Genomic DNA, 21,045 nt, shown 5'->3' on the forward strand with positions numbered 1-21,045 from the left:
TAGGTGACCCTGCTCGGCCAGGGGGGCTGGACTAGATGATCTTCTGAGGTCCCTTCCAGCCCCTGGCATTCTGTGATTCTGTGAAGACTAATGGCAGCAGTAGTTGGCAGCTGCATTCACATCCAGGAAGTAGCGTATCGCTGCTGCTACCTGTTCTACAGCTTGGGATCCTCTGAATTCTGTGACCAAAATGCAGTAGGTGTCCTTGGTAAAATACTCGGTGCGCTGGATATGAGTTGACTAACCAGAAAAGGTGGAGGTGAGTAGGGAAATTGCAAAGTAGGTGAGAATCTGTTAGAGGCAGTGTTGGAAAGAAATTACTATGGTAGAGTTTTGTAAGGTTTGCTCTTCAAACTAGTCTTATTTAACAAATTCAGTGATGACCTTGACAGAAACAGAACTGTGAAGAAGGTTGTTGATGGCACCAGGTTGGGAGGTTCTGTCATTGTAGAGGAGGACCAGAGCAGCAGTAGCAGTTGGTGGCCTTGAGGACTGAAGTGATAGAAAGGGATAAAAATGAGCAATACCAACTGAAGAGCCGTACACCTAAAAACTAATAAAGAAGAGTTTCTTAAGTATGCTGGGAGTTTATCAGAGGGAAGTGACCCATTAGAATTAACTTTGGAATATTAGTCAATTTAAGGTAAGTGTGCAGTGCCACCGTGTAGGAGGCAGATGGACTCCTAGGACATGCCAGATAAAGGAGCATCCTGTACAAATGGGGCAGTATTGATGCTGATAATTATCTTACTGGTCAACACGTTGGAGTGGTAAATACTGGAGAAAAAAAGAAGCCAGTTAAACTCTAGTGTTATGTCAGCTAAGGAAGTTACTTGAGCTAGACACCATTAAAATTGGTCTGGGATTTAGGGGAAAGGTTTCAGCCACCTTAAGAGTAAATTTTTGGAACAGCCTTCAAAGTCATGGTTTCTGTCTTACTTATTTTCAGTGAACTTAACCAGTTTATAGAGAGACTATGTGATATGTACGATAGCAATCCTTAATGTCTGCACTTCATTCTTATTTTCTTCTGTATTGGCTTGTAGATGCTGCAGAATGATTTGTGACATGTAACATCCTTGCCATATTGAGTACATAAAATGAACTTTGTGCTCTTAGTTTGGTGAAGAGTTACTCCGAGTCTGGCTGTTATACATATATCTATCACGCCATTTTTTTTTGTCCAGGCTGCTGACTTTCCATTTCATCTTTTGCAGTCTGCTTATTCCTCAGCTACAGTTCTTTCAAAATCAAACCACTGGGCTTAAAATGTGTGGTTTGCCTGACACAGTGTCATGGTCATGTCACATAATGTGGCAATGGCAGGTTGCTATTTGCATTGACTGGTGAGGCCACAGGCTCACTTGGTGACTGTAGTAATCATGTTCTGCTACAGCACAGACAGATAAATTGAACTTCTTTTAGACAATAACGCACCTTCTGGCAACAGGCGAGGATGTGCCTCTGACCAGGGCCAGTGCTTGGTGCCATCCTGACTATCAAGCTCAGGTCCATTTCATGACTAGCATGTGATTTTTTTCTTATGTGTTATGTCTAAATTACGCCATTCTTGATTACTGCCCCTTCTGCCTAGTCATATTTCTTGTAGCACATCTAGTGCTCCTGCTTCCTTGCTATTCAAACCTTCTATCATCAGTAGACTGCCCCTTCTCTGCCATTCCTTAACTTCAGAATCTTCAGCTCTTCTAATCTTTTTTTCCCCAGTAAATTTCTCATGCATCCTGCTTATTTATTTGCTTCTTCTGAACTCATTCTGTGTAGTCTGTATCTCTGTTAATGAGGTGTCTAGAAGTGGATGTAGGATTCCAAGAGTGATTATTATTTTTTTACAATGGGCAGCAGAACAGTGCTGGGGGCCCTGGTAATGACAAGGACCTCATTGTGTTGGATGATAAACAGGGAAGGGAGTGATGACCTCCCTCTGTCACAACAAAATGCCTGTGTGTTTACTTTGTATTTGCTTCTGTAAATTACTGCAACCTTTTGTCTAATTTGAGATGCACCTTCACCCCAAGGTCTTGCACAGCCTAAATGCATGCTGAATTCCTCCCTTCTGAGTAGAAATTTTCACATGTTTGTTTTTTCATTTAACTGCATTCTTTCAAAGTGAACTCTATGTGCTATTTATCCAGTGGCCTTCTCAATAAGGGTGGAATAAAGGCCTATAGTGATAGGGCACAGTACTGGAGAACTAATGTGTATAGAAGTTTCATGTTTTTTCCCTAAACTTTTTCTCTAGAAACTTGAACTCCTTTTGTTCGAATTATAAGATAGATCGCTATTCACGTATTACACTCTAAGCCCTAGAAATATAACCTTCCTTTTTTAAAAAAAAATCAGTAATGTTGGTGCTTTCTATCTTAATTCAATTTTTATCCTATTTTAGGGGTATGTCAACGGACGAAAATATGTGAAAATACTTTTAGGTCTTCAGCACAGCTCCATCTCTTACACTGAGTAATTTATTTTCCAAAAGTAAAGACTTGTAAACCCCTGCAACATATCTCTGTATGCTAACTAAATTATACAGAATGTATTCTTCTTTCTTAAAGAAGCCATAAAGTCTAATTTCACTGAATTAACTGCTGCAGATATTCAAGGTTGCATGCTGAGGAAGAGGTAAATATAAGTACAGCAGGGAAGGGATAGAGGATGGGAATTTTGCAGTGAAGATTGTCTTGTACCCATGACCCAGACTGTGGGTCTGAATAGAGCTGTGCCTGCTCTGTTTTCATGGTAAGACGGGAAGATGAATCCTGAGCTTTTTTTGTGTTACATCCTGGGCTGCAAAAGGCTACGACTGCAGATCTGGTCAGTCACCTGTCTGCTGGCTGTGACTCAGGAGGGCAGTCCTTCCCTGCACCGGGAGCCTACAGCCATACCCTAAGATGCTGTTACGAGGATGGCCTGGATAACTTGATGAGAGGTATTTCTGTAGGATCCTAGGGTATTTGAGATTGGAGGTGACCTCGTGAGGTCTCCTATCAAACCTCCTGCTAAGGCAGAGTCAGCTGTGAGGTCAGACCAGTTTAATCAGAGGTTATCCAGTCAGGTCTTAAAACCCACAAACGATGAAGACTGCACAACCTCTCTGGGCAACTTGTTCCACTGCTTGACTTGCCCAGCCTATTACCACAGCACAGAAGGAGAATCTGCTCTCTTTGAAGCAGCCCATACTCCAGTACCCCAGATTAATAGCTTTCCAGGTTTTAGCCGTGATCAGCCAACAGGTTTGCAGAACTGCCAGCCTTTGTCTGAACTTGTGTTTGATGGGCATGAGGCATTATGTTGTGCCCTAGATTGTCCCCAAGTCCTCATCTGCAATAAATCTATGCTCTTCCAGGTCCCTGCAGGGCTAACAGCCAAGGCAGTGAGGACAAAACGCAGTTCACTCAGTGCGTGCACAGGTGTTGTGGTTGATGCTATGATCAGTCATGATGTCCAAGTCTGTTCCTCCTGGTGTGCAGGTCCCTGGGAGGGTGTGTGAATGAGTGACTGGCTTAAAACAGACTATCTGGTACATCTTTGACTCAGGGGGTGCTACCTGGCTCTTCTAAGAGGTCACTGCACCTAGTACTTTGGTTCTATCCAGTTTCAGAACTTGCTGATCCAGGTGATCCCTGGTGATTCAGGAGGGAACGTCATTCCCCTGCCAGTACTTGCAGTAACCCCTGGGTGGCATTAGAGGAGCTGCACTACAGAGGACCACCGGGCTGTGCTGTGCCACCTGTGTGGGTGATTGCCGTGGGGCAGTGTTCTCCATGACTCAGCAGTGGCTCCAGGTCCCACTTGAGAGACAGCGGCTTGTCCCACCTGGTCCTGTAGCTGTCCCTGTTGGTGTGCTTCAGGAAGGGTTCCAGTTCTTTCTCCTCATTTGTAGTTACATGGGCACTATTCATCATGAACACTCTCCTCAGAGGTAGACACATTTCAGAAGTGGGTGAAGCAAGCCCTTCCCTGACCCTCTGAGTTTCTGCTGCTGCTAATACCCCCGCTACCTCTTCTGCCACCTTTGCTTATGGGGACAGCTGCCTGTTCGCTGCTTACACTGTGTGTCTGGGAACATGCTTGGAATCATTTATAATGATTGTCTTTTAATTGCTTGTTCAGCACTCTGCTGTGGAGCACCGTGCTGCTCTTTGATGGCCGGGAGGGCTGGCAGTGGGATGTCAGGGCAAGGCTGCTGTGTTAGTGCATGGCGAGGGATTGATCCCAGGCCCTGGGGATGTTTGCTTGCTCCTAGAAGGTTTTAAACTTTAATAACATCTCTTGGTGATAAAGAGCAGTGGCATGAAGGGACGCAGCAGTGACAAGATGATTTAAACAGCCTTTCTATGCTGCTTCATGTTCACAGGCATCACAAATCAGATTAGCATGAGTCCGAGGAAAGGAATGGGGAACGTAGGGGGCAGTGTGATGGAGAGAGGGGAGAGGGAACCCATATTCTATGTGGTAAGCAGATGGAGAGGCTGAGTCTACCCCCACCCCTTCTTCACTGGGTCAATCCTGCTACCATCCATGGATAGAAGTACCTGAGTCTGCCTCCAAGCGATCTCTCACCCACGCCAGCAGCTCTTTCCATGCCTTCCCTGTGAACGCCTGTCTGCCCTTATCTGCTATCTCACTTTCCTCCTCATTGCCAGAAACCACAGAATCACAGAATGTCAGGGGTTGGAAGAGACCCCACTGCCAAAGCAGGACCACCTACAGTAGGTCACACAGGAAAACGTCCAGGCAGTTTTGGATGTCTCCAGAGGAGACTCCACAACCTCCCTGGGCAGCCTGTGCCAGGGCTCTGTCACCCTCACAGTGAAAAAATTTCTTCCTAATGTTTTTGTGGACCCTCCTATGCTTCAGCTTGCCCCTGTTGCCCCTTGTCCTGTCACTGGACATCACTGAGAAGAGCCTGACGCCGTCCTCCTGACAGTCACTCTTTACATATTTATAAACATTTATGAGGTCACCCCTCAGTCTCCTCCAAGCTAAAGAGACCCAGCTCCTTCAGCCTTTCCTCATAAGGGAGATGTTCCACTCCCTTCAGCATCTCTGTGGCTCTGTGCTGGACTCTCTCCAGCAGTTCCCTGTCCCTCTTGAGCTGAGGGGCCCAGAACTGGACACAATATTCCAGACGTGGCCTCAGCAGGGCAGAGTAGAGGAGGAGGACCTCTCTCGACTTATTAGCCACACCCCTTCTAAAACACCCCAGGATGCCATTGGCCTTCTTGGCTGCAAGGGCACATTGCTGGCTCGTGGTCTTCCTGCCCCCAGGTCCCTTTCCCCTATGCTGCTCTCCAGCAGGTCACTATACTGGCACATGGGGTTGTTCTTTCCCAGATGCAAAACTCTTGTTGTATTTCATAAAATTTCTCCCTGCCCAACTCTCCAGCCTGTCTAAGTCTCTCTGGATGGCAGCACAGCCTTCTGGTGTGTCAGCCACTCCTCCCAGTTTTGAGTCACCAGCAAACTTGCTGACAGCGCACTCTGTTCCCTCATCCAGGTTATTGATGAATATATTGTATAGTATTGGTCCCCTGAGGGACTCCACTACCATTCCTACCCATTCTTACCCATGGGTATTTTCCTCTTTTCTGTGCCAGGCAAGTGTTCTTAAACAACCCTGACCATGCAAGCACCTTCATGGTACCCCCAAGGGGATCCTTCCCTGAACACCCTGAATTTCCCTGCAGCAAACGTCAATGCTTATTTTGTGCATTTGTCAGTGTGAGAAGCTGGAAGGGCTCTGCATGGAGGCATCAGCATGTACCAGACCCTCACTCCTCGCAGTGTTGGCAGGCAGGGGCTGCCTCCCCTTCCTGGCAGGCACCCTGCTGTGGGTGCCAGTGTGTGACCATCTCTTGTCTCCTCACAGATCTCTCGCAACCTGGGGAAGCTCTACAGCGAAATGATCTTTGTGAATGGGTTTGTGCACTGTGACCCACACCCAGGCAACGTACTAGTGAAGAAATGCCCAGGATCTGGCAAGGCCCACATTATCCTCCTAGACCATGGGCTCTACCAGGTACGTAGCTGTGGAGGGCTTCCAGGGCCTTATGAGGCTGCCTGTGGGCATCAGGCTGAAAGCACATCCAGATGCAGCCTTTCTCCCCTAAGGTCACACGAATACACTTTTGCTGTTATTCACATAATGCTCCAAGGATATTTCCTGGCTCTGAAATAGGAGATGGGGCACAAGGCTTTTCCCCCTCACAGTTCCCTGTCCTCCCTTGACTGTTGGGGCCATGTCTCTCTCCCCAGGAGCTGAGCGAGTCATTCCGCATGGACTACTGCCGCCTTTGGCAGGCCCTCATCCAGGCTGATATGAAGAGGGTGCAGAAGTACAGCCGACGGCTCGGGGCAGGGGATTTGTACCCTCTCTTCGCCTGCATGCTGACTGCCAGGTCCTGGGAGTCTGTCAACAGGGGCATTGACCGGTCTCCAATCTCAGCCAGTGAGGTAGGCCCCGGGTGCCCTTACTTACCACGTGCCCTTCCTTCTCCTTGGGTACCTTTCTTTATTGCAACCACTTGCACCACTAATGTCACAGCGATGCTGGGAACCCCCGGCAGCTCTGTAGCAAATTCTGCCTTGGTAGCTGAGCTAGGAAAAGCCAAGATTCCATCTGCAATGTGTTTGGTAGTGGCACTTTCACTTGTTATGGGCTGTTTCAATTTTGCAGAATATTTTAATGGCTAAGTGTTCAGCAGTTTTGGCAGGGGAAACATTTGTAGATCAGTCTTTTCTTAAAAAAAGTGCTGAATGCAATTGTGCAGGGAAGCATCAAGGAGGATAGGTTAAGGTAGAGGAGACATAAAGGCTTAGTGGGAAGACGTGAGAAGGCTAATGCATTATCACTATTCATGTAAATGACTATCAGCACTGATACAAACTCCTAAAAACCCTCGGAAATTACCACCCAATCAGAAACCCTATTAACTTGGAGTCAAGGTTGCTTAACTGCAGATCTTGTCAACTCAATCACTACAGATCTAGGAAATTGCCACTTACATTCTCCACCCTTTGCTGTCCACGCATGCCGGGATCCTTCTCGCACCTCCTCGTGCTTCTGACACGTACACCCTGTATTAAGAATAGCAGCAGAGATGAGAGTATAGTGATGTGATTTCAGCCAATGGACTAGTGTCTGTAGGTAGAAACATGTTGTATCCAATGGTTTGGTTTTATCCACACGCATTTGTAGTAGAGAGGATGAAATTAATTTAAGTAGCATTATAGTATTGCCCTGTGAAATTCTCTTCTGGAAATTCCTTCATGTTGGTGTTTCATTTTGATGGATGCGGCAGAATTCACTGCACTGGTTTACTGTTTTCCATAGCAATGAGTAGGTCAGTTAATTTGGATAGTGGACCCTTGCCCAATAATTTGATTGCTTGCTACCTGAGTTAATTTTCTGTAGATCAGAAATAATACAGGGACTGTCCAGCAGATCTGTGGTTGATTTGGTGATTTCTGGAGCTGGTAGCTCCAGAAAAAATTTCAGAGGCACCAAAGTGAATTGGCACAGAGCTGGCTCAAATACTACAGGGCTAGTGTTGAATCTGAGCTAATAAGCGGTGTTTATCCTAAACTGGCTTGTGAAGGTTGTGCCAGAGGTGTAACTGCAGCCGTGTGGTGCCTTTTGTGAGCTAATGAACTTTGTCATTGAGTTGAATTGCGTGTATGGAGCCAGCTCTGTTGTCTTTGCCTACATGACACAATTAATGCTGAAACTGGATAATCCCGCAGCAGATAAGGGGGAGATGAGCAGATTTGCTGTGGCATTAGGAAATGAGCTGCTGCTTGCCCTTAGTTTAGAGGTAAATTTGAAAGATTGTATCAGCAGCAAGAGCCAAGTGCTATGTAGGCAGGTACCATCAGCACAGAGCTCCAAAGGATGTGCTTGAGGATGTATGGACTCACATGAGATGAGCCTATGAGACAAGGAAGCAACTCTCCTGAAACAAAATCTTGCCTGTAGTGCTGTGTGCAGCCTGGGGCACTGTATCTCAAGGAAGGTTTGATGAAACTGGGGCGAGTCCAGTAGGAAGCTACAAGGACTAGTGGTCAAACAGATGCAGCCCACAAAGTCTGAGCAAGTTAGGGCAGAAAAAGTCTAGAAAAGTGTGGGTCGAGAAGAGTTGTAGTCATGATTTCATGTCGGTTAAAGACTGCTGCAAACAGGACAAGAAGTAATGGATTTAAATTCAGCTAAGGAGATTGGGGTTAAACAGGAGAAGAGCCAGAGCTAACGGTAAGGCCAGTGAAACACTCGTGCGGATGGTCTGGGGGGGGAATTTAAGTCATGTCTCTGGAGAGCTTAAGGGGCAGGCTAAGCAAATGTGTGAGCATAGCTAAAGGTTTAGTTGTTCCTGCCTTAAGCCAAGGCCAGGCAGCTGACCTCTCAGGGTGGCTGCTAGTCTCATTTCATCTGATTTTATGGTTGCGTTTTGTTGCATCCTGCAGCAGCCTCAGTGACTGCAGCCAAGGGGCTTTTCTCAGGTCCTGTGGCATAGCTCTTTTCTTCCTCTGCACAGAGGCTTCGTCCTTGACAGAAAATGACAGCTCTGATGACAGATCATGTGGTTGTTTTGTGAAGTGGACAAGCAGCTGGAGCTAAAAATAAAAAGAAAGTAAATAGAAAAGAAACTTTTTTTTAACTGCTTGAGAGAGTCCAGCGCAGAGCCACAAAGATGGTGAAGGGAGTGGAACATCTCCCTTATGAGGAAAGGCTGAAGGAGCTGGGTCTCTTTAGCTTGGAGGAGAGGAGGCTGAGGGTTGACCTCATAAATGTTCATGAATATGTCAAGGGAGAGCGTCAGGAGGATGGAGCCAGGCACTTTTCAGTGACATGCAACGACAGAACAAGGGGCAATGGGTACAAGCTGGAACATAGGAGGTTCCACAAAAATATTAGGAAAAACTTTTTCACTGTGAGGGTGACATAGCCCTGGCACAGGCTGCCCAGGGAGGTTGTGGAGTCTCCTTCTCTGGAGACATTCAAAACCTGCCTGGACGTGTTCCTGTGTGACCTACTGTAGGGGGTCCTGCTTTGGCAGCGGGGCTGGATTAAATGATCTTTTGAGGTCCCTTCCAACCCCTGACGTTCTGTGATTCTGTGAAGACCTATGTGTGGAAAATAAAGTAGGCTGCAGTGATGCTGGCTAGGATAAGGGAGAAGGTATAATCATGAAGGATTATTCTGCCAACAAGTAATGGAACAAAATATTTAACATTTAGGACAGCCAAGTACCTTCATGCTGAAACTTTGTGCATTTGGTCAGTGGTGGAGGTGGGAGGACACAAGGATTTGTCAGCAGCCAAGCAGCCATTTGTGCAGATCTGCTCCTTTATAGTAAGTCTGAAGTTCACCATGAATGAGTGTGAGAAATATAGGCTGGCCCTCATTCCCAAGGAGAGGAGGTTTTAGAGGTGCCCTTTCCCATTCCCACGAAGGAGCCTTCTTCCTGTAAGAAGTCATTTACTGACCTTTGCATATGTCCTGCTGGATTATGGAGATTTCACATGTTCCAGGGACTTCTGTCTGGATTTGCTGATTCACGTCATGGCCTATGTAGGAAGGGGTTGGGACATGGTATGCATATCGGATCAGCTCCACACCACATGATGCTACATTTACTGGGATGTTGAGGGAACTTTGAGATCTAAAAAGAGATGGAGGAGTGGGGACTGGCTGTCTTGCATGCTGTGGTGGATCCTGTTTTCATGGGAACCCATCGTAAGTGGCTCAGGCTGTAGGCCGTCAGTTGTCACAGGGTTCTTACTGTGGGCAACGTATCTGTTGGAAGCTGGAGAATGTGAAGCATCACCTTGTGTCTGCCTTGGTCTTATACTCTTCTGTTAAGTGTCTGCTACTGGCTGCTGGCAGGCAGGATATGACCCTTATTCTGACAGATGACAGTTTTTGATCTTTTGAGTTAGCATGACCCTCAACTGCATAATACTTTCTCACTTCTGCTGAGTTGTGTTGAGGACAGAGGACTAAACTAGGCCTTGGAAACAGCTTCATCAGTACAGCATAAAGCCACCAGTTGCGTGGGACAGCAAGTCAAGGAGCAGCCTGTTGTCCTTGCAGCACGTCTCCACCTTCTGAGCAGTCCTGTGCTACTTGCAGCTCTGTCAGCTGTGGGGCTGCTGAGGTGGGACCTGGGTTTCCCATGCACTCTCAGCTTCTCTCTCTTTTCTCCTTGGCATGACCTGGCTGGCCACAGGACGTGGAGATACGGTCCAACGCTGCTGCTTACCTACCCCAGATCACCCAGCTCCTCAACAATGTTCCCCGCCAGATGCTGCTGCTGCTGAAGACCAATGACTTGTTAAGAGGGATTGAGTCAGCCCTGCACACGCGAGCCAGTGCCAGCTCCTTCCTCAACATGTCTCGCTGCTGCATCAGAGCCGTTTCCACGTGAGTCTCTTCTCCAGGCACCAGAGGCCAGATATGGAACAGCAGGGCGTGGCTGTCCCTGGGGGCCAGAAGCCGGGGCACAATTCCACAGTATCTGAGGAAGGAGAGCAGGACAGACTCCGAGATAGTGGTCAGGTTCAATCAAAAGTCTTTATCATAATGTAATATCAAAGTGACAGGTCAGGTCCAAGGTCAAACCAGAGAGTCAATTTGTAGATCAGGTTGTCAGGAAGGTTCGTGGTGACAAGACAAGTCTGAGGTCAAACCAAGAGGTCAGTAAGCGGGTTGAGGTCCAGGTCAAGGGCCTTTACAGCAGGACATGATCTGGGGACCATTACTCCTCCTGTATATTCCAGACAGGGACTGAACGTGTGGGCCTGAGATTAACTGGAGGTCCCTGGGCCTATGAGCAGAGGTTTGGTGGAGGTCCCAGGCTAGTCAGGGCCATTAAGGCTTATTAAAGCCCTCTACTCGGGGCCCTGACAAAGCCTAACTTGATGGCTTGACTTCTTACTCGTAGCTGTGGACCTCTCCTCCTCGTTAGCACATCTGCTGTGGTCCTACCACTGCTTAGTTACGTGTGTCAGCCTCTGTCTGTGCTGTTCTCACACCTGTCAGCCTCTCTAGAGGACAGGTCTTTCACCCTGGGGCTGGGGACAGGGATGGAGTTGGAGGCCTCAAGGTACGAGTTTAGGGTTTGTCCCCCCAGAGGAGGGGAAGGGGCTTGCTGCCCACTACAGGCATCAGCACTGGAAAGTATTTGTAGGCAGTAAAGATCTGCTTATTTACTGCTGCCAGTTTGTGCAGCCTGACTGAGGGGCCAGGGCTGATCGTGAAGATCAGGCTGATGCGTAGAAGCCAGAAACGGGAGTCGTGCAAGTGATTTCCATCTGTGAGTCTTATGAGTCAATGCACTTGTGCGTTGGATTCCTCCTTCTTGCAGGCTAAATAACAGTTATTTCTTTGGCTGATGAGGGACCTATGAAGCCCAGTTAACATCTGCTTCTAAAGAAAGATGGAGAATTACTTTTCCTGGAATTAGTGTGTCAGGATTGTAGGACTCTTCTGAGTGCGACCAGGAAAGGCTGCTGTGGGAGTGTGCACCTGTGCCTGCTAGCTGAGGTGAAGGTGAGCATAGAAGCAGAGAATGCCATGGCCCTGGGTCAGTACATGCAGTGGGGAGAGAGCCAGGCTCATAAGGGAGCAGAGTGTCTCTTCTGCAGGATTTGTGCTACGAAAGCCGTCCCCAGCTCCTCAGGAACATTATTTGGAGGAAATGCCTACTCCCAGGGGCTCCCACCTTTGGTGATTCTCCAGATGTGGGATGTTCCCCTCCCGTGGGGAGGGTCAGTTGTACCGAAGATGTAGGACAGGCCTCCTTCCCGCCGGGCTGCATCCTGCTATATCTAATGCAGCTATTTCTCTCCTTTTAGGTACCAGAGGAGCAAGAGTCACTCGCTTTACAGGAGAGCCCAGATCTCATTCACAGAAGCCCTGAGCCTGTGGCAGATCAACTTGTATGAACTCTTCCTGTGGCTGAAGGGGTCCCAGCTGGGGAACTGGGTCATTGCTCTCCTGAGCTGGATGCACCATTCCACGTACTGACACGAACTGGTGGGAGAGGCACGGGTGCTCCTGCCCTCCCTTCTGCTCTCTACGGCACATTTGCCTTGCTGACTGCTTCTGTCTATTCTGTGGGCTATTTTTGGGTCTTGCACCACATTACACACCGCACTGTCCTTGCCTGTTACAGCATTAGCTTTTTCTGTGGCGCTGAGAGGTGGAGTCAGTACTGGAGCTCTGCTGTTTCATGCTTTAGGAAAAGGAGGTGTGAGATACCCTGTGTCAGGAAGGGCATCCTGCATTGCATTCTATGATTCTATGACCTGAGCAGGGGAAATTCCACTCAGATTCCAGTGGGACTGCACTGGAAGGAAAAGCCTCTCCTTGGCTCTTTTTTTAAACAATCATAAAGGATTTAAGAGAATTCTAACCCTGCCTAGAATGCCCCAAAATATTTCTCAGACCCTGACAGAGAGGTAGTGAGTCCCTTTAAAATCCAACAGGGTTTATATTAGCTTTTGCAATCTCCTTAGTCTGATTTCTATTGAGGTGTGCAGAGAGTTTCTTAGAAGAGCAAGGCCTTGTGGAGAGCTGGCACTAGGGCCTCCTCTCCCAGCATGAGAACAAGGGGCTGGGACTCTGACTTTCAGAGATTCGTCTCCAGTTCTGTCAGCAAATGCCGCTGTGATTTTGGACTTTTCCTGGCCTGTTTCCTTGCGGGTGAAATGGGAGAAGGGGACAGTGGTCCTGCCTCTTTTCCAAAATTGAGGGAAGGCAGGAGGAGTGATGGCTCAGGGCTCTGAAACAGTTGGTAGCATATATGTACTGTACTGTACTGCGAAACAGCAAAATAAATGTGTTGTATCAAAGACCTTTTGGGGAGGAATGCCTGGATGTGCACTCAGGGTGAGGTCTGGGCCTCTGACATCAGTCCCGTTTCCTTGTCTCCACCGAGTGATGCCAGGCAGTGCTGTTCGTTTGGTACAAGCCAAATGAAATGGCCTCTTGGGCTTTCGTCTTCCTAGAAGGTTTGTTCTACATGTGGGTCCTCTGGTACTGCATCAGGTGTGCTTTGGGATGGGGTGGAGGATCAGGCGTCGTTCTGCTGAGAGGACGCAGCACTCCTTGCTACCCAGGCCCACGCTGAGCCTGCCTCCTCCCCATCTGTGGGAGCACCCTGCCAGCACATCTGTGAGACATCATCCCGTGCCGAGCACTGAGCATTTTGCTTTGTCACTGCTTGTGACGTTTCACTGTTCCTGCCTCAGATGAAAACCTGCCACTTGCTCAGTGGTGCAAGAGACAGGTCTGATGGCTTTGACTCTACAGCAATGGGACAGCTACCAGGAAGTCTCACCCAGAGGCCTCCTTTATGTGAGCTGTATTTAGGATCCTGGGAGATGTCCCAGCTGCACTCTCCCAGTTTGCATGCAGTTTCCCAACTTGTATGGGTGCGAGACCCCACCTTGCAGTGAGTCTGTTTGCATAGGAAGGGAAGTAGGGGGTAAAGTGTGGGTGAGTGCGTGTGTTAGTTTCTGAGGAACCGATTCTCTTCCTGGCTGTGTGGGAGAGAGGGGGGTGTAATCCAGAAGAGGTACCTGACTGCAGGTGTGCTTGGGCGTGATGAGTTAGTGACCGTGGATGTGTGGCTTATGACAGTGACTGGACACTTGCATAGGCACAGCTGGCTGGCTCAGGACTGTCAAGAAGTGGTGTGTGATTGGCAGAGTTGTGGATGGGGATTTACCGAATGTGGGGTTTTGGTCTCCTGTGCAGTTAGTCACCTGGCCTTGATGTTAGCTCTCTTAGCCATTCCTGAGCTGTGGGCAGCAGGAGTGGTGGGCTCTCCCATCTTCACTAAGAAGAAAAAACCCCAGAAAGAAAAACCCCAGGAAGACTGAATGTCCTTCCAAAGCTTGTCCCCAACCTGTGCAATAACCAGTCAGAGATTGCCCTGACTTTGGGGTTGTGTGATGGCGTCAGGGAATGGAGTGGTGATGATTGCAGTGATGAGACTCCTGAGTCAACAAGGAGTCATACAGACTCTAGAGTATTGGTCCTGCAGTCTGTATGTGAGTAATCTGTGCTCATGTGAGTAGTCTGGCTGAATCAGCACCTTCCTTAGGCACTTAGAGCTTATAGGCTGGCCGGTGACAGTGGGCCTGTCTTGTCCCCGTCATAAGTAGAGCTCTGCTCACAAAATGGGCCTGGTGCAACCAGTGAAGTCCAGGAGACACTCTAGCAATGGTCACTGACTGCACATCCTTATCTTGTAGCTGCCCCTGCAAATGCCTTTGCCTGTCCGCATCTGGATATACCAACAAGAGCGCTGTCTGGGTCCCACTGACATCCATGTGTGAAAGCTCATCCCACAGTGAGACCCTGGTCATATCCCTCATTTCCAGAGGATTCTGTGTTGTGGAGAGGCTCCCCGCGGCAGGTATTTGCATTGACCACCAAGGCCCTGGCCTGCTCTTGGCCACGCCTGTCCTTTTAGCCCTCCAATATCCCACCATGTGACTGCTAGCTCCGCTGCCTGAGGAAGATTCTGGCTCTGAAAGTGATGGAGAACCAGCAGCCTCTCAGACTGTCAGTTTTGGCAGCATGCAGCAGGCAGAGCAGGGTGTATTTGGATGAGCTTTGTCCATTGTCATTAGTCACCGCCGGGAGGCTGGGTGCCTCAGTGTTAGCAGTGAGACTCTTCCGTCAGTTGTGCTCAGCTCTCACCCTTCCCACAGTCAATCAATGAGGGTTTGCCTGAGGAAAGAACAAGCAAACACATGGATTGTGACCCTTTAACATTCCTGCCTTGTATTTTTGCTGAAAGCTTTCAAAGGTGAATTTGTTAAAAGTGTTTGAAAAGACACTTTCTCATCCCAATTTGTGGTTGTCAAACATGGATAACCTAGATCAGCTTTGTGCACTTGACCTCTCCTTCCAACCTGCATTTATTGGTGTTTTCACCCCCAGCAAACGTAGCCTCGGCAGCATGCTGGCTGCTGGCTGCCTGGCTTCAGCTGCGAGCCAGCTGAAATTTGCTGGAGGCACTAAACATTGGCCTTGCAGCAAACTCCTGAGTCCACCGACTCTTTCTTTGGACTGATAAATCTAGGATAAGAGCTGGAGTGGGAGTTGCAAAACAGACTGGCAACTTTCAGCCCCTGTAATATGAAATAGTACATAGTAGCCTCCCATCCTGAAGGCTCTGGGGCTCTCTTGGTGAGCCAGCAGTCATTTCATGTAGTGCTTAAGTGTACCATCATTAGGTTGGCTGGGGGTGGAAAATGGGGCAGTCAGTGCAAATGATGTTGCCAGGCAAAACTGCAAGAATTTAGGGTATGAAGCGAATGGTGCTTTTTCATATCCAGCTCAAGAAAAAGCCAGAGAGAGCATTAGGCCAGGCTAAACACCACAGCTATTACCTAGCATATCCAGTGAACTTTAATGCTGGCAAGTGGGCGGCACGTAGATGTGCAGATGAAGGCTGCGTGGTGTGCCAGCATCTTGCAGGGGCCTACGAACCTGGTGCAGTTGTTGCGTAGCCTCTCTCCAAGTGAATCACTCCCTCCTTCCACAGCAAATGACCTGTGACCGGCAGGCAGCCGCAGCCTGGCCAGTGCTGAAGTCATTCCCCTCACAAATGACTCCTCCTGCGTCACTGGGGCTGTCTTTGAATGCATCACTTGGCAAGGCTCTTCCTCCCCCCACCGCTGTGTATCTCTGTGTGCCCCTGGCGCCATTCTCCTCCCTTGTAGTCCAAGTCCAGTGGGGTGTGGGCAGGGTGCTGGGTCCTGGAGCATGCAAGGAACCATCACACCTGGCTGTGCCAACACACCTGGCATTCAGGTGGTAGCAGAGGGAGGGGTGTCTGGAAGGGTGCAGCTCTCTGTGGGCAGTGCACCCCTGACAACAGGGTGGCTAGAAAGGGGGGACAGACATTACTTCCTCCTCAGCTCCTCCGTAGAAGCAAGAGGCTGGGGCTGGCTCCTGCCCTTGCAGCCTGAGCTCTGACCATCCCATCTCACCCCAGCGATGTATTTGTCCTGGGTGATGGTGACAAGTCTGTGTTGCAGCTTTCAAATGGCAGAGCAAGAAGGAGCCCTGTGATAAGGGGGGATGTGAACTGGGGTCATGCCCTGTACTTGGAGGGGGAATTTTGGTGTCTCTACTTTGGGTTCCTGGGCCATACACTTCTGCAGCTTCACACCTTGGGTGAAGCTGCAGCAGTGCTGGGGGTCAGGACCTACAAAGCTCCCCAGCGGAAAGCGGCCTGGGCAATGAGGTGCCAGCAGCTGATGTCTCTGGGGGCAAGCTGCTGCCACCGCTTCATGCTCACTGCCTCACACTGTGCTGTGTGGAGCAAGTGTGCAAGGCCTGAAGGCTTTCTGCTCCATCCCATGGCCAGTCCTCACATGTTGCTGGGTAGGGGTGCGATTGATGTCCTGTCCCTGCTTGGGAGAGGACCCGGCCTCGGCTGCTTCGCCACAGTGTGGTGATGGCTGGGGGTTAGCAGTGATGTTAGTGCTCCAGCCAGGCAGCAAACTGCTCTTTGAAGAGCAGCAGGAGGATATGCATGATTCTGTGTGTTTGCAATAATTAATTTTGCTAGTGAGGGCTGAGAGTTTGGGGATGAGAGGGGAGGAGAATTGAGAAAAGGGAAAGAAAGGAGAAAGGGAAGGACGCCACAGTGTGGTGATGGCTGGGGGTTAGCAGTGATGTTAGTGCTCCAGCCAGGCAGCAAACTGCTCTTTGAAGAGCAGCAGGAGGATATGCATGATTCTGTGTGTTTGCAATAATTAATTTTGCTAGTGAGGGCTGAGAGTTTGGGGATGAGAGGGGAGGAGAATTGAGAAAAGGGAAAGAAAGGAGAAAGGGAAGGAAAAAGTGGGCTGTTTACCACCTTTTGCAAGTAAGTACCAAAATCCACCATGGCTATAAATTATCTTGTGCTCTGTAAATGCTTCTGCACTGCACTGTCTGATTTTTGTGTCACAGGTCACCCAGATGCTGTGGCAGGCAAGCTGCTGTCTCTGCCAAAATGAAGAGTTCCCCTTTCCTCCCACTGCCACTCACACCAGCACAGCGTGGGGCAATACTTGCTGAGGCGCAGCAGTCTCTACCAGGTGGTTTAGAGCCTTTTCTTTTTGCTCTGTCTCTATGGAGCTCTCCTGTGGCTGTTTCTCTCCCTCCTCCAGGCAGGACTCATGGGCTTTTCTCGGTTGTTTTTCCAGATGGTCAGCCAGCAGCTGTCACTCTGCCAGGGATGACAGCCTGGTGGATGCAGAGCCCCTGGTCGGGAGGCAGCCTGGGTCCCCTGTGCACCACGGCACCGCTGGTGTGGGGCTGGCCCTCGGTCAGAGTGGGGGTCATCTCTTTTCTCCAGCAGTTGCTCAAGTGCTGCCCAGGACTGTAAGAGAGCTGGACAGTGAGACATTGACATTTGTAATTAATTACTTACCCCGCTGAGAAAAACTATCCTTTCCAAGCATCATGCAGGTGATAGAGTAACATCTTAAGTCCATGAGGTATTTCTAGGACCTTTCACCTGAAAAAAACTACTAGTGGAATAGCAGCCCTGCTGAAAAGGAGCAGAAAGGAGTTATGGGAGAACCCAAGGACACATGAGCTTTCACTGGAAATCATGTCCTGGGCTACATCAGGAGGAGTGTGGCTGGCAAAGCTACTTGTTCTCTGCCTCTGCTTAGTGCTGCTGAGTCCACGCCTGCAACAGTGTGCTCTTCTGGGGGCTTTGAGACTGCCTGTCCCAGCAAATGCCAGCCTGCGTAGCTCACCTTGCAGTTTTAATTGGCCAGCTGCCTGTCAGGTCCTTCTTGGGCAAAACCTGCACGTCCTGGTGCCTTCCCGAGAAGAGGCAGTGTGTACCTTCCCAGGGTCCTTCTGTGGGTACCTCAGGCCTTAAACAGGTTTTAAACCAAGAGTAAATTCTACTTAGGTCCAGCTGAAGGCTTTCTGAGCCCACTGGAGGGATGCTAAGTGACCTCTGTGTGATAGTAATCAGGGCCCATAGTGAGAGTGCTGAGTGTTTCCCCAGCTGAGAGCACACAGGGTAGTGGGAGCTACACCCAGCTGAGAGATGTTTCGCATGCCAGCTTGGAAAGCTGTCACCGCTTCTCCGCAGAGCAGTGATCCGCATCTCTGTTCCCTGCAGGCATCATTGCTGCAGCTGTGCCTGAGGGAGCCCTGGGCAAGACGTGACTGAGCACTCAGCCTCACACCTCCTGCTGACCTTGTGCATATCAAGGTGACCCTGTCAAAGGGTAGCAGCCTTTCTGGGTCGGCTTGTGTGACCGAGAGAGCATTGCTCCACTTGCCATCCTCTGTGGCACTCCACATCAGCCAGGGTGTCAGATCGCTGGCTGCTCTTTGCACAGCTTCCCTCTCGAGCTGTTCCCTGTAACCCAGGTACTTTGAGTTCTGGAGGTATGATAAAAACTGTTCACCCAGACTGCACATGCAGTGTGGATTAGGGAGGAGTTTTGGTATTTTAGAATTTTGTTTTATTTTACTTCACTTTGATTCTCATCTAACTCAGATTCTTTTTTGCTGAGGCTACTTTCCACTACTCTGGCACATATGAACATAAATAATGCTCATAAAGTCTCTTCCTATGAGTGGAGCACTGCAAAGAAGGGAACAAGACTTAGGTCTGGCCTAGCAGAATATGTCTGCACACAAAATGTGTGTTAGCTGCTCGTGGTTTCCAGGCCTGCAGCTCTTGTCTCAGCATGGATGTAAGCGAGCAAATGTCTCCCTAGGGTGGCTGCCCCATGAGCCCCTGCTCTCCTTTCCACCCACAGCCTAGCAGCGTGTCTAACTTTGATAAAACAAAGATGGAAGAGATTGCTAAATAGTAGCTAATAAACAAAGTGACATGTGTGAAGCCTGGTGATATCATATTGCTCTTAAAGAAAATAAGAAAATAGTAATCATGGCCATTGTTATTACTATCTTGTACTTCATCATGGCTAAACTATCCATCATGCCGATAAGGCTGAAAGGAAAACTCAGCAATATAAGATGGGTTTATCACAGGGCAGTCGGTCCCATGGCTGCCTGTGCTGCACCCAGTTTGTGCTGGATCTGCGGTTGCTTCTCTGCATTGTGGGACCGTCAGATAAATTGGAGCAGGATGAGCCTGTCGGTGTAGCCATTGGGAGCAGAAGGTCAGCATGGAAATAGCTGGTTTGTGACAGCTGGCATGGAGACCTGAGCAATCGAGGTGATGTGGGCTGAGGATTTACTTTGGAGTATCAATGCACCTAAAAGATTGGCGTGAGCTGGATAGAGCCCCAAAGGAAAACAGAAGGAAGAAAGCAGATTGATGTGGAGTGGAAATCAGATAAAAGTGTGATACCACTGCTAACGTTGCACAGCAGGCTGAACAGTTAATTTTATGGGAGAAGGGTCTTGCTCTGGAGAAATTATACTTGACTGTTCAATTGTGTGCCCAGAGAATGTGAGTTGCTGAAGCCAGGGAATGGGATGGAGAGCTGTGCAGGCTGTGCGAGGTTATACTTGCAGCCCTCGCTGGCTGAGGGCTCTTTGCTGCAGTTCACTCTTCAGTCCTCATCCTGCCTGAGTTACATGGTTCGTGCAACTCCTTTATGTTGAAGATTGCTCCATGGTCTTACTCTTGGGAACTCCATCCCACGTCATCTCCCCATGGTTTCCTTTAGTTGCGCTATTCATACTCTTCACTAAGCAGTGGCCAGATGAGAGAGGACCTCTGTGGGAGGGTACAGGGCTTCAAAGCTGCTTGGGTGCTCCTGTGCCACGTGCCCTGTCCCTGGCAGCACCTGAACTTTGCAATGGGAACAGGTGCTCCTACGGCCCGTCTCCCAGAGCCTCCCACCAAGGCTGGGCTGGGGACTCCCACCCCAATGATGTGGGTGGCTCTGGGTGTGCTGTGAAAGGCCTCTCCATAGCCTGTCTTCTGCTGGGAGTTGGGAAGGATTTATCTATTTGCCATGTTGTGCTACCAGGGCAAAAGATCACAACTACACATGTAGTGAGCAGGTGGCAGAGCGCAGCACTGGCTCTCGTTAGTGGCAGTTACCCCTTTCACTTGCTATGGGGCCTACAGATGCTGAAGCAGGGCTGCTGAAACGAAAGGTTGTTAAACCTGAGGCATAAATCATGGGCAGGCCACAGAGCGCTGCATGAAGGCTGCCGTGGGGTTTAGCTCAGCCTCGTCACTCTGTCACTGTAGCATATTCTGCCTGGGGACCCCACTGGGCTGCGTCACGCTCTGCAGAGCCCACAAAATGGCTCCTCTGCCTCTTTCTCTTCCCTGTCTCTTTGTCTCTGGGCTGAGCACCTGTGCTGTCCTGCCATGGCTCTGGCCCTGTCTCTGCCTGTGGTGGAGGTTTCAGGAGGAGATAGGGCGCCTCCTGGGAGAGAGGTGTTTCAGACTGTGGTTGATAAAACACAAGGAAAATGTAAGGAAAGGCCTCAGGAATAGCCCAAGGCAAACTGCTGTGCTGTGGTGCCCCCCAGATGGTGGCACAATGGTGCTGTGTGGTGCCAGGGTCCTCCCCAGCTTACATCATGATGATGCCCATCCCAGGGCTCGAGGGTTGCTGAGGAGTACACCGTGACCAAGCTGCCTCTTCCAACCTCTGAACCAGACCACCAGGATGGGGTGGCAGGGGCAGGGGCTTACCAGTCTCCCCCACTTTGGAAATCAGCAGCACTGCTACCTCTGCGGCTGCCAGTCACAAAAAGGAACTGTACACACCAAATGCCAAAGTTGGGGCTATCCCTGGACAGCTCAGGCCGGGTTTTTTTTTGTCCACACCTCCCAGCCCTCTCATGTCCCTATGTCTCCCTTTCTTGTCTTGCTTCCATTATAAGCTCCCGGCAGGTCAGCAGAGCCATGGCTACAGCAGACACGGGGATCCCACTGCTGTCTGCGCAGCCCCAGACCCTCGCAAGTACCTGCCAGAATGGGCAGTACCATGACCTGCCAGAGCAATGATATTACCAGCAGGGGAGGGCCCCATAAGCTGCCCCAGCAAGGT

At 49.5% G+C, this 21,045-nt stretch overlaps 1 protein-coding gene across 2 annotated transcripts in view; it reads left to right on the plus strand.

Annotated features, from left to right (window-relative positions):
* Positions 1–12,139, plus strand: part of ADCK1 (aarF domain containing kinase 1) — a 76,132-nt gene extending 63,993 nt beyond the window's left edge. For both annotated transcript variants that reach the window (XM_009869557.1, XM_009869564.1), the window contains 4 exons: positions 5,891–6,040; positions 6,277–6,474; positions 10,248–10,441; positions 11,875–12,139. In XM_009869557.1, the coding sequence (XP_009867859.1) occupies positions 5,891–6,040; positions 6,277–6,474; positions 10,248–10,441; positions 11,875–12,046 (714 nt within the window). In that variant the 3' untranslated portion in view covers positions 12,047–12,139. The remainder of the gene's footprint in view (positions 1–5,890; positions 6,041–6,276; positions 6,475–10,247; positions 10,442–11,874) is intronic.
* Positions 12,140–21,045: the final 8,906 nt, after the last annotated feature.

The sequence above is a fragment of the Apaloderma vittatum genome, unplaced genomic scaffold (genome assembly GCF_000703405.1).
Source record: "Apaloderma vittatum isolate BGI_N311 unplaced genomic scaffold, ASM70340v1 scaffold8000, whole genome shotgun sequence".
NCBI lineage: Eukaryota > Metazoa > Chordata > Aves > Trogoniformes > Trogonidae > Apaloderma > Apaloderma vittatum.